Source organism: Mytilus californianus, unplaced genomic scaffold (genome assembly GCF_021869535.1).
Source record: "Mytilus californianus isolate M0D057914Y unplaced genomic scaffold, xbMytCali1.0.p SCAF_20, whole genome shotgun sequence".
NCBI lineage: Eukaryota > Metazoa > Mollusca > Bivalvia > Mytilida > Mytilidae > Mytilus > Mytilus californianus.
In genome coordinates, this window is record NW_026262669.1 from 2,237,893 (window position 1) to 2,253,359 (window position 15,467).

Here is a 15,467-nt window from a genome sequence, read left to right on the forward strand (position 1 = left end):
AGGTTACCAAAAACAAACAAAGTAAACAGATTGTCAGGTTATGTAGAGCAAAAGTGTTACTAGGCATTTTTGTCATGGTACAAATGTTGTGGAAAATAATAATCGACACAAAATGAAGAACAAATAAAACACGATAACAGAAAATACCCTACTCAAAAGTATTTAAAGGGGTAGCAATTGTATTTCTTTCTTTCAAAGTCAACCACGAATATCATTTTTTTCAAACGCAGCAAATTATACAATTCTTATAAAAAAAGGCAATAAAGATGGAACTTAAATTCCTTCTTGAAGTTTCTATTTATCTATTATTATTTTCGAGATAATTTGCAAAAATGAAAAAAAGTCAAATTTTTCGTTTAAGGGTAATAACTCCTATAAGAAGGGCGTCTTAAAGTTTTGATGTCACAGTCATTAGGTAGATCTTTTCAGTTAAAACAATTTTGCTTCTGTCAGATTTTATCTGTCTATAGCAGTTTTTAAGATAATAGACAAAATTTACATTTTACCCCTATGTTTTCTTTTTAGCCATGTCGACCATGTTTGTCGGAAGGCGGGGTCATCGGACACAACTTTAAAACTAAATAGCCCATTGATGATTGTGGCCTAGTTTAGTTAAATTTGCCCCAGTAGTTTTAGATGAGATGATCTTTTATAAAAGATAACGGACGTCAAACAATGACGACTACGACGGACGACGACAGACAAAGGACCCCAAGTGATGGGAAAAGCTCACATGGCCCTGTCAAATTAACATTCTGGTTCTCAGACACTATCGATGGCTTATATTTTCCCTCCATTCACAATATATATACATATTAAAGAACAAGCTGGAATTGATAGCGGGGTGGGAATGGAGGTGGAGCTGGATACAGATGCAGAGCTGGAAATGGAGGCAGAGTTGTATTTGGTGGCGTAGATGGATATGGTGGCGGAGCTGGATATGGAAGTAGATCTGGATATGGCGGTGAATCTAGATATGGAGTTGCAGCTGGATATGGTGGTGGATCTGGATATGAAGATTGATCTAGGTTTGGTGGCGAAGCTGAAGGATATGGCAGTAGGCTTAATTTTATTCTTAGTTCAGGTGGAAGTGGTAGAGGTTCTGGTCAAGGATATGGTCGAGGTGGAACCGGTGGAGGTTCTGGTTCTTAGACACTGCTGATGGCTTGATTTGCCATCAATTGATAATACATACATATTAGAGAACAAGCTGGAATTGGTGGAGGAGCTGGAAATGCAGGTGGAGCTGGATACAGTGGCAGAGTTGGATATGAAGGCGGAGTTGAATATGGTGACGGAGATGGATATAGTAGCGGAGTTTGATATGGAGGTGAATCTGGATATGGAGGTGGATTTGGATATGGAGTCGGATCTAGGTATGACGTCAGAGCTGGGTATGGTGGTGGATCTAGATATTGAGATACTTATTATGTTATAAAAGATGAGTATATTTTGTCATTTGTAAAACTACAATTAACACATATGCATGCACAAAGTTCTTTAATTATTTCCCAAAAAAATCAAGCAGTTTTTTTACCTCTAGACCAAATTATATACATATACTTGTTTTTACTAAAATGATCAATGCTGCATTTGTTTCAATAACTTCGTTGAATGTATGTGTTGTCCTTTAAACCAGAGATCTAATTTAGTTTTCTTGTCAATTTTGTTGTACATTGATAGGATATGAATACCATTTTCTTAATACACATTGGTTAACTTTTTTTTAGGATGGGGGTGTGGTGGGGGGAGGGGAGTGGATGGGTCGTCTTACTCAGTCTTTAGTTTTTTATGCTTTGTTGTTACTGTTTGGGTTCTTTATTCATTTTACGTTTTTTGCCATGACGTTGACGGTATATTTTCGACCTATAAGTTTAAATGCACCTTTAGTATCTTTCTTCTCTCTTTTTAAACATATGATGTACTTATTATATATTATTGTTATCAATCTTACGCAAACATGACAGGTGAATCACACAGCATCTTATGGAGTTCGGATAGAAAGTAAGTTAGCATATTTTAGTTATTTGTATGGAAACTTTTTACAGATAGAAAGAAACTTTAATATTAAAAACTTCCAACCAGACTAATTAATCAACATGATCGAAATTGTCTATTGACTCCAAAAAGCCCTACCCTAACAAAGGAAATAAACTAGTCATCCTCTAAGCAATTTTGTTCGTTTCGTCTTGCTTTTAGATTCAAAGGACCTGTCTTAAATGTAACCTTTGGTCTTCTGTGGAGAGTTGTCTCATTGGCATTTATACTACATCTTCTTTTTTTTTTATAATGATGATTTTTTTCAACCTTGAAATTGGATTTTCCATATAATTGACTATTCTGGATTATACATGTGTACAATCGATTCAATGTAATTCAACAATTCGGTACAAACACTATGTGTTCTTTAAAGGGAATACTAATCTAAAGAAAACTCCATGTGTGATATCAATTTGTTCCTGATTTTTGTCTAAATGAAACCGACAAAATATTGTTGTAAGCCCTTTTCCAATATGAATAACTGGTTACTAGTCGCTTTTAATATGTAAATGAAAGGTTGCTAGGCAACTTCCAACTAGAAAAGAATGGTTGCTATGGACAAGTGTGATAACATTTACCCCTGACCTGATTAGGTAGAGTCTATGTAATAATCCATACAGTCCATCAACACATGCATGGTGACTAGGTACTTTGATATAAGATGAGGGTGGTTGCTGAGCACTTTTGGCATGACTTCGACTTTTTACTATTGACCTGTAAATAAAATTGTGGCTTTAATTATGCTGAACATTTTTTTCATGTGTTTTTGCTTTTTTCTATTATCTTTTCTTACAAAATCCAATTAATATAAATAAGATCAAAGGTCAAGGTCATCTTTTACCTTTGACCTTGGTCAAATTGAAGGTCATTTAATGCTCAATAGTTTCCACATCATATATATTCAATAGAAATTACTGTTCTTGCTTTATCTTAACAACATGATTGATTTTCTGAAAAAAAATAAAATGACACATTTTTGTTTTTATAGCAAGCAATCTAGCACCCTAAATCCCACACATTTTGTTGTAAATTATTGACTAGAAACATTGACATTTTAGATTTATTACCACAACTTAAGGATGTATCCTTCTGATGTTTCAGTCTTGTTGAAATCTCGTTCGGGAATTATTTCCAAAACATGTGATACAAGTGGAAAATATTTAAGTATTGGAAAAATATTAACTCTATGAAAAAATTGTGTAGTAGTTTTAAAGTACTAATCCGGTCAATGTCATCAGACAAAATGTTGAGAAATGAGTGAGGGGTACAAAGAAATGATTTTACAAAAAATATGTACATCCATATCAAATATTTTTTTTTCAAAATTCTTAGATATGTATTTTTTCAATCATTTATAACAAAGAAGTTGAAATAATATCCTTATTGTTCTAAAAAAATAGAAAAAAAAATCCCAAAGGAGAAGGTCCAGTAAGGGCTGATTTTCGCCTAAAATTTGAAGTACATCTGATGAAAAATTTTTGAAATTTTTTAAACACTTAAGGGTCTTCTACAGTCGAAAGAATTAGTTTATGTAAAAAAATTGAACTAATTTGGTCATTAAAGGCGCATAAATTCAAGCTTAGATATGACATTCAATCAAATATGCCACAAACGTCACTTTTCAGATGATTTTTGTCTAAAAAGGAACTGGCCGCATTCGTGTTAAGTCTCAATCTTTATATATGTTATGTATCATCAACAAATACTACATATATATATATATATATATATATATATAAATATTAAGAATGAACACAAGTGCGGCCACTTCCTTTTTAGACAAAAAACGTCTAAAATTAGCACAAATTCTAAAAATGTGAAGATTTCAGTAATTTTGCATGAATTGATGATGATAGTACCTGATGCATGTGCAGTATAATGTAAAAAAACCGCCCATATCAATGTAACAAAATTATTCGTCTTTCCAAAGAATAGCTAAAAGTTTACATTTTAACCAATTTTTGAAATGTTATATTTTAGCGCCAAAAAGGGTTCTTACCAGGCCTACTCTTGTACAACATTGACAGCATGGTCAATTTGACACGAAAAAAACCCAGAATTTTATAAAACTTATTGATATTAACACCAACCTATAGTTTCTTTAAGTTAAATTTATTCAGATTGGTCCACTTCATCTTTAGTGAAAGTATGAAAAAAACGTTTAATTCTGAAACTGTGAGTTTTTTCATGGTATTAGCTAAAACTTTGGTAAAAATTAATAAAAAATGGGAAAATTTTAAAAAATTGGGTACTTTCAAATGGTTGCAAAAAAAAAAAAAAAAAAAAATTGAAAAAAAGTGCACCACCATATGATTTTTTCTTCATCAACTACTTTCTAACAGTCACACATCAGGTTAAAAAAACAAGTTTAATTCAATAATGTTTGGCTCCACAGAGGTTATATTTTTAAATGGAGTTGGTTGCAAAATTCTGTATGTTGTTCATGCTAAATGTGTATAATTTGCCTTCACAAATACAATGAAACATGACTTCTGCTCCTGTGGTTATTACAATATTCAATCAACACACTTTTCAAATATGATAGCGCTGTTAAGTTTATTAAGTATCATGTTTCTAAAGCATATTAACAAATATCATTAAATGAAATCTGACTTTGTTTCAGAATGCATGTAAAGTAGTTGTCTTTTAATGCTAAATTCCCAAAAATGGACGGGAATTCTCATTGACTTTATTGCAATGGCAAGCGTAGCCTAGCAACACTTTGGGGGGCATTTTGCGTACTCTCGCCTTATTATAAGGTCACTCTACGTTTCAGGAAAATCGGTGACTATGAGTATTATTTGTGATGATGATACTGAATATGTATATACAAGGGTCTTGGTATCTTCCGATGATCTTTTTTTAAAAAGAGGACGTTATTTAACATAACTCTAGTTCATCAATTTTCTGTTCAGACACTGGTGAAGTTTCTTAAAGTCTAAGTAGCAGCTGCATGCTCTTGAATACCAAATGAGTTTGGAAATGTATATCCTATATGCAGTTGAAGTTGTTGCTGATAAGGTGGGGGAAATGCATAATATCAAAACTAAAATCGTCTCGTCTTTTATAGATTCTGGTACGACAAGCACAAGTTTTTTATAACAATTTTTTTTAAAATTTTTGTTGTTGAGCAGCAGTTTTCATGTTGAATAATGAACAGGTATCCGATTTTACTTTAGATTAGAAGTCTTATATCATTGATGAGTTCCCAACTCTTTGTTATGTTGGTTTTGTTTTTTGAGCTATATCCAATTTAGACCTTTAAATTAAAGTTTTTTTACTGTAATCTTCATGTCAAAATAAAGATAAGCAGGACTTTTCCGTCGCCGGATTGTATCTTGTAACCATTCAAGATTCAATAATGTTCAATACCATTCATCTTCTCAAGGACACACTGTTTCTGTTATACAATGTGTACTTTAAACATCAGGAATCGAATTCTGATTGTCAAAAGTGACAACTTTATTTGTCTTCTACTTGATTTAGGATATGCAATTGGGATCAATATTTCAATTTTTTGGAAAAAAAAATCAATTGATGTTTAAAATTTCATAGGTGCATTCAGTTCTTTTTTTCGATGATTTGATTAGTATGAAATTTGTGACCTTGGAAAATAACAGGGTACATATCATTGTAATATGTGTCTGAGTTTCATAACTAAAACAGAAATCAAAAATCAAAATTCTCTATCTTTATATCAGACCAATTACAAAGAATTAGGAGGGGTATTTCGTATGAACACATTTCAGTAACTGTTATTTTTCTTTATTAGCACTAGGACTTTTCCTATATAAGGATATAAAATGACGTGCCATTCATAATGGTTACACTGTTGGATTATCAAATAGATCAATTTGGTGTAATTTCATTAGGTTATATAAACATGAGAACAAATGAATATATATAGATTCTACCACTGCATCGAGTGTGATACGATATTTATCCACTCGAGACAGTTAAATTTTCAAATTTAAAACGCGAGGCTCGCCGAGCGTTTTAAATATTTAAAATTTAACTGTCGAGAGTGGATAAATATCGTATTACACGAGATTTGGTGGTGGAATCTGTTTCTCTAATGATTTTCAAACAATACGCAGGCAAATTTATTCCTTCTTTTCCAATGATCTGCAAAAAGATGTGTTCTTTATATGTGACGTCATCAGGCATGGTCGCCTTTTTCATGCCGTCACAATAGGAAATTCAGAGGAAAGCAAGAAAATTAGACGTCATAATCGGATTTTAACCAATGAAGAACTGAGATCAAACGAACCACACGTTGATTAAATTTTTTTATACAAGGGGTGCAGAAAGGGATAAATTGACGAAGAATTAGAGAAATATTTATACGCAATGAATGTAAAACAACAGTCACATCCCTGATTTGGTACAGGCCATTTCCAGAGAAAATTGTGGGCTTAATCTGGTGTTATAGCTAGCTTAACCTCCCTATTGCATGACAGTTATGTATGTTTCACTTTATTGTCAACATTAGGAGAATCAAATAAACAGACATCCCCACAACAAAACAGACCACTTAGTACAGATCTGAGAGTACTCACAGTCACTGACAGCTAGTTTAAAGCCAATAACAACTAATAAAAAATCATGCATTTCAGACTAAAATATCAACCAGTACACATCCCTTAGCCATTGCTTTTTATTGTAAAGACTTCATTAACAGTCAGAAAAAACCATGACCTTGTGCAATGAACGTTTTCAAATACAACTCTTTGTGTGTTGCCATCGTTAATTATAGATGGGCGCTTGTGATGTACCTGTCGTCCAGGACAATGACTAAAAGGTGAATTTCGTTTGAACAACCAATGCAGACTTGCCCCATTGTTTCCACGGAAATGGAATACATGCTGCAAGGTGTTACTAGGAAGGGTAACAAGCCGTAGTTACGGTGGAGCTGGTGGAGCTTCAATAGGTGGCGGAGCTGGAATTGGTGGCGGAGGTGGAAGTCGAGGTAGAGCTCTATACGAAAGCGGAGTTGGATATGATGGCGGAGCTGGATATGGTGGCGGAGCAGAATATATAGGTGGATCTGGATATGGAGAGGGATCTGGATATTATTGCGGTGCTGGTTATGGTGGCGGAGCTTGAGGATATGTCAGTGGGCCTACTATTATTCTTATGTAAGATGGGGTTCTGGTGAAGGATATGATCAGGGATATTGTCCGGTCAGTATAGGAGATTCATACAAAATAAAAATTTAACAACACTTATTATGTTATAAAAATGAATATATTTTGCCGTATGAAAAACTACAATTAAAACATATTCATGTACAAGTTTCTTTTATTATCAATGGCAAATCAAAAGGTTTTTATTTTCTAGACCAAGTGATATGCATATACATGTTTTCACTAAAAAGATCAATATTACGTTTGATTCAATACATTCGTTGAATGTACAGGTTGACCTTTAAACCAGAAATCTAATTTAGTTTCCTTGTCGACTTTGTTGTTCATTGATAGGATTTGAATACCATTTTATACAATCCATGACTCATTTGCTATCCTAAAATAGACTTAGTAAAAAACAGACTATACCTGGGTTGCTTTTAGAGGCCTCTAAAATTTAAAAGGAAAATTGTCTTTAAATTGTTACTCATTTGCCTTTTCCAGGTTTTTGAATATACATTTTAAAAAGAAATGACGTTTGAGTACGAAAACATACTTTTTTCCAATTTTCATTGTACACCTCGGTTTATTTATTATTTTTTTTGGAGGGGGGGGGGGGGGGAGGTCGTGTTTTAAACGTATGATTTACTCATTATATGCTATGCTTAACTATACTTAACTATACGTTGAATACTTTTGTCCATTGTGTGGCATGTGTTCACTTTCTAAGATCCTTAATGCTTAAACACAAAAGATTTACGTAGTGCATTAAAATATGTTCTTTAATATGGACATAATAACAGGAAGGTAAATATTTGCGAAGCAAGTGGTACCTCTTCATTTGTCTTTGAATAGTGCTTTTCATTTTAGATAGTAATTCAATTTGACTTAGAACCATCAAAGCTAGATGCAAACCGGATATATATTGTGATAGCGACGACAGCATAATGGGTCTTATAACCTAAGAAGATTTAAACTGATCATGGTCAAAACACCTGAGGGAAGCATTGTTTCTATTGTACATAGGCTATTTCGGAGATAATGTACATGGTGTTTTACAAAAACTTATATGGAGACAGTGATTATATATTAAGTCTCATACTTGATTTAGGGAAATATTTTTTTCCCGAATACAGAAGAAAATAGAAAAATTCGCATGATGAATGGAACAATAGCGCATGTTTGCATTAATTATAAACTTTTATTTAGTACACAGTAATAGAAGAAGATACATCAAATAAACAGACATCCCAACAACAAAACAGACACTTAGTACAGATCTGAGAGTACTCACAGTCACTGACAGCTAGTTCAAAGCCAATAACAACTAATAAAAAATCATGCATTTCAGACTAAAATATCAACCAGTACACATCCCTTAGTCATTGCTTTTTATTGTTAAGACTTCATTAACAGTCAGAAAAAAACATGACCTTGTGTAATGAACGTTTTCAAATACAACTCTTTGTGTGTTGCCATCGTTAATTATAGATGGGCGCTTGTGGTGTACCTGTCGTCCAGGACAATGACTAAATCAATTTCGTTTGAACAACCAATGCAGACTTGCCCCATTGTTTCCACGGAAATCGAATACATGCTGCAAGGTGTTACTAGGAAGGGTAACAAGCCGTAGTTACGGTAGAACTGGTGGAGCTTGAACTGTTGGCGGAGCTGGAATTGGTGGCGGAGCTGGAATTGGTGGCGGAGCTGGAATTGGTGGCGGAGGTGGAAGTCGAGGTAGAGATCTATACGAAAGCGGAGTTGGATATGATGGCGGAGCTGGATATGGTGGCGGAGCAGAATATATAGGTGGATCTGGATATGGAGAAGGATCTGGATATGGAGAGGGATCTGGATATGGAGAGGGATCTGGATATTATGGCGGTGCTGGTTATGGTTATATTGTGATAGCGACGACAGCATAATGGGTCATATAACCTAAGAAGATTTAATCTAATCATGGTCAAAACATCTGAGGGAAGCATTGTTTCTATTGTACATAGGCCATTTCGGAGATAATGTACATGGTGTTTTACAAAAACTTATATGGCGACAGTGATTATATATTAAGTCTCATACTTGATTTAGGGCAATATTTTTTTCCCGAATACAGAAGAAAATAGAAAAATTCGCATGATGAATGGAACAATAGCGAATGTTTGCATTTATTATAAACTTTTATTTAGTACACAGTAATAGAAGAAGATACATCTTTAATAAGACAGCAAATCCACAATGCAAACACAAAAATATTCGTAACGGCAAGAGTCAATGCGTCATCAAAGACTTAAACTAAAAAAGTGAATAAATAATTGAATAGCCATTTCATTGAACTACATCAGTATATCCAATAGATACAAAAAGCTTGTTACTGTAACGTTTTCTTTGTCAGTGAAGTGACCACTTTAGGCCATTTGTCTACATGTATTATTATTATTTTGAGATTTTATAATTAGCTTAAAAACTATAATAGATAACATCTACATGATAAAAAGTAAATTTTCCAGAACAAAAAATGCATCTGTTTTTGTAACCTTTGGTCTTGTGTGGAGAGTTGTCTCAATGGCAATTATACCACATCTTCTTATTTTTGTATTAGGATTATTTTTTTCAACCTTGAAATTGAATTTTCCATATAATAGACTATTCTGGATTAAGATGTGTACAATCAAGTTAGTGTAATTCAACAATTCGATACATACAATGTGTGTTCTTTAAAGGGAATACTAATAAAAGAAAACTCCATGTTTGATATCAATTTTTTTCTGATTTTTGTCTGAATGTAACCGAAAAAAAATCGTTGCTAGTCACTTTTCCAATACAAATAAATAGTTCCAATATCAATGAATGGTTGCAAGGCACTTTTATCTATAAATGAAAGGTTGATAGGCACTTCTCAACTATAAATGAATGGTTGCTGAGGACAAGTGTGATAACATTCAACCCTGACCTTTTTAGTTAGGGTCCATGTAATAATCCATAAGTCCATAAAACATGCATTGTAACTACATGTAGGTAATTTTATATCAAATAAGGGTGGTTGCTAAACACTTTTGACATGGCCTAGACTTCTTACTGTTGACTTGTAAACAAAATTGTGGTTTTAATCATCCTGAACATATTCTTCTTGTATTCGTTGTTTTTTTTTCTATTATCTTTTCTTACAAAATCTAATTAATATACGCAAGATCAAAGGTCAAGGTCATCAATTAACTTTGACGTTGGGTCAAATTGAAGGTCATGTAATGCTCAAAAAATTTCCACATCATAGTCATTCAATAGAAATTACTTTTTTCATGGTCATAAAACATATAAACAAATATCATCAAATATAATCTGATTTTGCTGCGTAATGCCTGCAAAGTAGTTGTTTTTTAATGCTAAATTCACAAAAAAATTATCTGATTATCTGTCTGAGTAGCAGCTATATGCTCTTGAATACCAAATGAGTTGGAAAATGTATATCGTATATGCAGGTGAAGTAGGTATATTGCTCCTAAGGTGGGGGAAATTTGATTTATCTGGCTTTCAAAAATTCGGCTTTGAGCGTTCCTGATGAAGGTAAATCCAAAAAAGCGCTTCGGACGCATTACATTTATAACGTGTTGTTTTCATTTTTTATAATTTCAAAATCAAAATCGCCTCATCTTTGAAAGATTCTGGTACGAGAAACACAACTTTTTTATTACAATTTGTAGTTTTTTAAATTTTTGTCGTTTAGCAGCTGTTTCCATGTTGTATGATGAAGAGGTATTCCATTTTACTTAATATTACAAGTCTTACCTCTTGGTTACGTTTTTTTAAGCTAAATCTATTATAGACTTTTAATTAAAATTTGTCACTGTAATTTTCATGTCAAAATAATGATCAACTGGACTTTTCCGTCTTCGGATTGTATCGTATAACCATTCAAAATTCAATAATGTTCAATACCATTCATTTTCTCAAAGACACAATGTGTCTGTTATACAATGTGTAATTCTAACATCAGGACACAAAAACACATGGTTATCCGTCAAATTCGGATTGTCGAAAGTGACAATTTTATTTGTCTTCTTTTTGATTTAGGAATTGTAATTGGTTTTAATATATCGGTTTTCTGGAGAAAAAATCGATTGATGTTTTAGACTTCGTATGTTCGTTCTATTCTTTGATTTGATTTGAATGCAATTGGTGAACTTGGAAACTAACATATTGATTATCATTGTAATATGATTCTCCAAGTTCAAAACTAAAACAGAAAACAAAAATTAAAATTCGCTGTCTTTATATTAGACAAATTACAAAGAATTCAAAGAATTATTTCGTATGTACACAATTTATTAACTGTTTTTTGTTTATTAGCACTAAGTCTTTTCCTATATAAAGATATACAAAGACGTGCCGTTGTTATTGGTTACATTGTAAGATTATCAAATAGATCAATTTGGTTCAATTTCATTAGTTATATAAACATGAGTATAAATGTATACGCAATGGATGTGAAACAACTGTCACATTCCTGATTTGGTACAGGCCTTTTCCAAAGAAAATGTTGAGCTTAATCTGGTTTTATAGCTAGCATAACCTCTCTATTGAATGACAGATGTGTATGGTTCACTTTATTGACAAAATAAAGTGAGCCACCAAAACAAACAACATATGCAAATATGACCATTATTGGTATCCAGCAACCAGGACTGTGCAAGCATACACCACAGAAATATATATACAACTGACCTAAATTTCAAAAAACACACCCAACAAAGACGCAAAAAAGCCCCTATAGCTGACAGTTAACCTGACAAAGACATCAACACATATTTGTGGTAGTAGATAGTACATACAGTATATAGTATACGCTTTCTCAATAAAGTAAAATTTAAGTACAATATGAGACGAGGGTAAACAAAATGAAAACAAAACTGTAAACACCTCTTGCGTCAGATTTGCACATCTGGACCTACCTGCACCAGGTACGACCAAAGCCGAGGACCAGACAGCTGGATGCAGAAATACCGAGTCACTGCAACTGTTGTACGACCAAAAGGAGCATCATAGCACAAGGACAAATAAAGGGAAATCTGTAAAGTAAATAAAACAATACACAACTTAAGCACATAAAATATATAACTGAAGACCATCTTGTATAATTTGTGAAGTAGACACTGAATATTTATCTGTTAGGTCTGGATACTTTCAGATGAACTATTGAGAAAAATTACGGGATGCTTTTTGGTAAAACCCTGGCTCATCAATCTTCTAATCAGACAACGATGACGTTCTACAAAGGACCATGAGAATGACTTAATAACATTAGGCCAATATATGTTTAACTTTTTTTTGTACATAAATACGGTAACATGATGTAATTTGTTCAAAGAAGGTTGAAAAAAACTTTTAAAAAATTTATATATTCAGAAAGAGCTTATCTATTTTTTTATTTTATAAATGGCTCTTATAAAAGTCATGTCGAATCACTTATGATCAATCAAATTTAATTGTTTAATGATTATCAATCAGAATCTCAAAGTAGTTCAGATGACATCAAATGGTATAAATACAGATCTAAGCCGTCATATCACCACACTAGGTTAAAATTGTCAAACAAGAGTCACCATGGGTATGATAACTTTACTGCTGTGGAGTTTTGTCGGAGCTGCATATAGCACGGTGAAATCTGACACAGGATATGGTGGTGGAAGCGACATTGGATATGGCGGTGGTGGCGGACGATTGGGATCAGGCGGTGGTGCCGTAAGATTGGTATTAGCCGGAGGAGGAGGATCCGGCGTTGGTGGAGGTGAAAAAGGAGGTCAGTTTATGTTACAGAAATTCTTTTTTTAAATTACCAGTACTTAATTTCTACTTTGATATATAACTGAAAAAGAAGTTCCATGAACTATAACAGAATCAATATTCTCGAATATCAATTAAGTGAAGCATGCTGAATGTCAATTATTTTCAAAACACAATGACACATGTAATGTCTTTAGTGAGTAAGATAAAACGTTCTTTTTAGAATCGTGCAACAGTATGAAAAAATTTCAAAATGAAAATGGTTGCTATGTTTCCTTGGAATTGAAATGGGAATTGTAAATTTTTTTTTTTTTTTGAATTTACTGTCTTAAACCAAAACGTTTGTCCTAGAAAAGCCTAATACGATATTAAAAATAAATTTCAATTTAATGAATAGATATCAATAATTTCTACAAACGTATCGACCAGATACACCAATATAATCATGAAACCTGTATATTTTTAGAGTCATTAACAGTGGCCTAGTACTCATCTTACGATCATTATTTTGTTATTGATGGAACAGTAGATTTTAAACATTGCTTCAAAGCAAGTTAAATTATTTCTAATGTCAGTCCCTTGATAATTGATAAAGTATTATACGTTTTGAAAACAATTAAATGTGTGTTTGCCATCGTTTTCTACAGATGGGCGCTTCTGGTGTACATGTCGTCCAGGACAATGTCTAAAAGGAGAAGTTCAATTGGACAAACAATGCAGACTCACCAAATTGTTTCCTTGGAAATGGGATACATGCTGCAAGGTGTTATCAGGAAAGGTATCTAGCCGTAGTTACGCTGGAGGAATCGGTGTAGGAGCTAGATTTGGAGGTGGATCTGGAGATAGTGGCGGATCTGAACATGGGGGCGAAGCAGGATATGGGGGTGGAGCAGGCTATGGTGGCGAAGCTGGATATGGTGACAGAGCGGTATATGTAGTTAAATCTGGATATGGTGGCGGATCTCGTTATGGAGGTGGATCTGGATATGGTGGAGGATCTGGTTATGAAGATGGAGCTGGATATGGAGGAGGATATGGATATGAAGGAGGATCTAGTTATGGAGGTGGAGCTGGATATGGTGACGGAACTGGTTATGGAGCTGGAGCTAGATATGAAAGAGGATCTGGATACGGCAGTGCTTCATATATTGTTTTGCCAGGTGGAGGTTCCGGTGGTGGTTCCGATGGAAGTTCCGGTGGAGGTTCCGGTGGTGGTTCCGGTGGTGGTTCCGCTGGAGGTTCCAGTGGAGGTTCCGGTGGTGGTTACGGTGGAGGTTCTGGTGGAGGATCTAGTTCACATAGAACAGGATATTCATACTAAATATGTTTCGTCTGACAATGATTATAATGTGTCGTTAATAAAACTACAATTAAAAACATATTCATGAATAATATTCTTTCACAATTACTGGCAGATCAAACCTTTTTTTTTTGGACAAGGTTATATATATTATAATGTTTTCACTGAAAAAATCAATGCTGCGTTTAATTTGATAAATTTGTTGAATGAACATTTTGTACCTCAAACCTAAGTTCAAATTTGTTTCCCTGTCGTTTTTGTTTTACGTTGAGTAGATGTGAATATTATTTTATGCATACCATGCATTATTTGCTTTCCTGCATTACACTGATTATAAAAAAATACCACACCACAGTTTTTAGAGGCTTCTTCAACCTGATATTAAAAGATTCTTTAAATTTTCCGACTTTTGTGCTTTTTAAAGAAACAGTTTAAAAAATTATGACTATTGAATGTGAAAACATACTTGTTTTCCTAACTTTCCTGACTTTCCTAGAGCCCCGGGCTCTTTTGTTTGGTTGAGTTCGTGTTGCTCAGTCTTAAGTTATGAATGTTGTGTTTTGTAAATTGTTGTGTGTCCTTTGGTCTTTTTTTCATTTTTTGCCATGGGTTGAAGGTATGTTCTAGGCTTATGAGTTTGAATGCCCCTTGTTTTCATTCGTTAAATTTGTTTGAGCTTTTGATTTTGCCATTTTATTAACGACTTTCCGTTTTGAATTTCCCTTGGAGTTCGGTATTTTTGTTATTTTACTTTCTTTTAATATTTGTCGCTTCTCTCTTTATATATGATTTATTCATTATGTTATGCGTTGAACGTCTTTGTCCATTTTTTTGTTTTAAAATTGGAAAAAAAGAATGCAGGTAGTTGCATTAAGTTTGGGCATAAAGCACTTCTCCCAAATGACATGTACATGGTGTATAACTACATTGTTACCATGACAACTTGGTTAACCTATACAATGTTATAGTGTCTCGACTAAAGAGAGGCATGATTCCGCGTTCTATGATCATTAACGCTTACAACGTGATAATATTGCTACACTACGTATAAATAATAGTAGAAACAGTTTCCGGGTTATCTTGATAACATGGTTGAATTTCTGAAGAAAACAAAAAACCACAAACTTACACACTTTGGTTTCCATTGCAACCAATCTAGCACCTTAAATCCCAAACATTTTGTTGTAAATCATTGACTAGAAAAAAATGATACTTTATCTTTA

The 15,467-nt window shown here is 33.5% G+C and overlaps 1 protein-coding gene across 1 annotated transcript; it reads left to right on the forward strand.

The window, feature by feature from the left end:
• The first annotated feature begins 1,300 nt into the window (after nt 1-1,300).
• Nucleotides 1,301-14,265, forward strand: LOC127731801 (uncharacterized). Its single transcript, XM_052240643.1, has 4 exons — nt 1,301-1,376; nt 6,923-7,126; nt 8,838-9,062; nt 13,718-14,265. The coding sequence occupies exons 1-4, from the start codon at nt 1,301-1,303 to the stop codon at nt 14,263-14,265; spliced, it is 1,053 nt and encodes a 350-aa protein (XP_052096603.1).
• The last annotated feature ends 1,202 nt before the right edge of the window (nt 14,266-15,467 follow it).

Coding starts and splice junctions, on each gene's coding strand:
- LOC127731801 (XM_052240643.1), top strand. CDS start 1,301: ATGGATATAGTAGCGGAGTTTGATATGGAGGTGAATCTGGATATGGAG. Junction 1,377..6,922: donor GGATATGGAGTCGGATCTAG/GTATGACGTCAG, acceptor AGGTGTTACTAG/GAAGGGTAACAAGCCGTAGT. Junction 7,127..8,837: donor TGGATATTATTGCGGTGCTG/GTTATGGTGGCG, acceptor CTGTTGGCGGAG/CTGGAATTGGTGGCGGAGCT.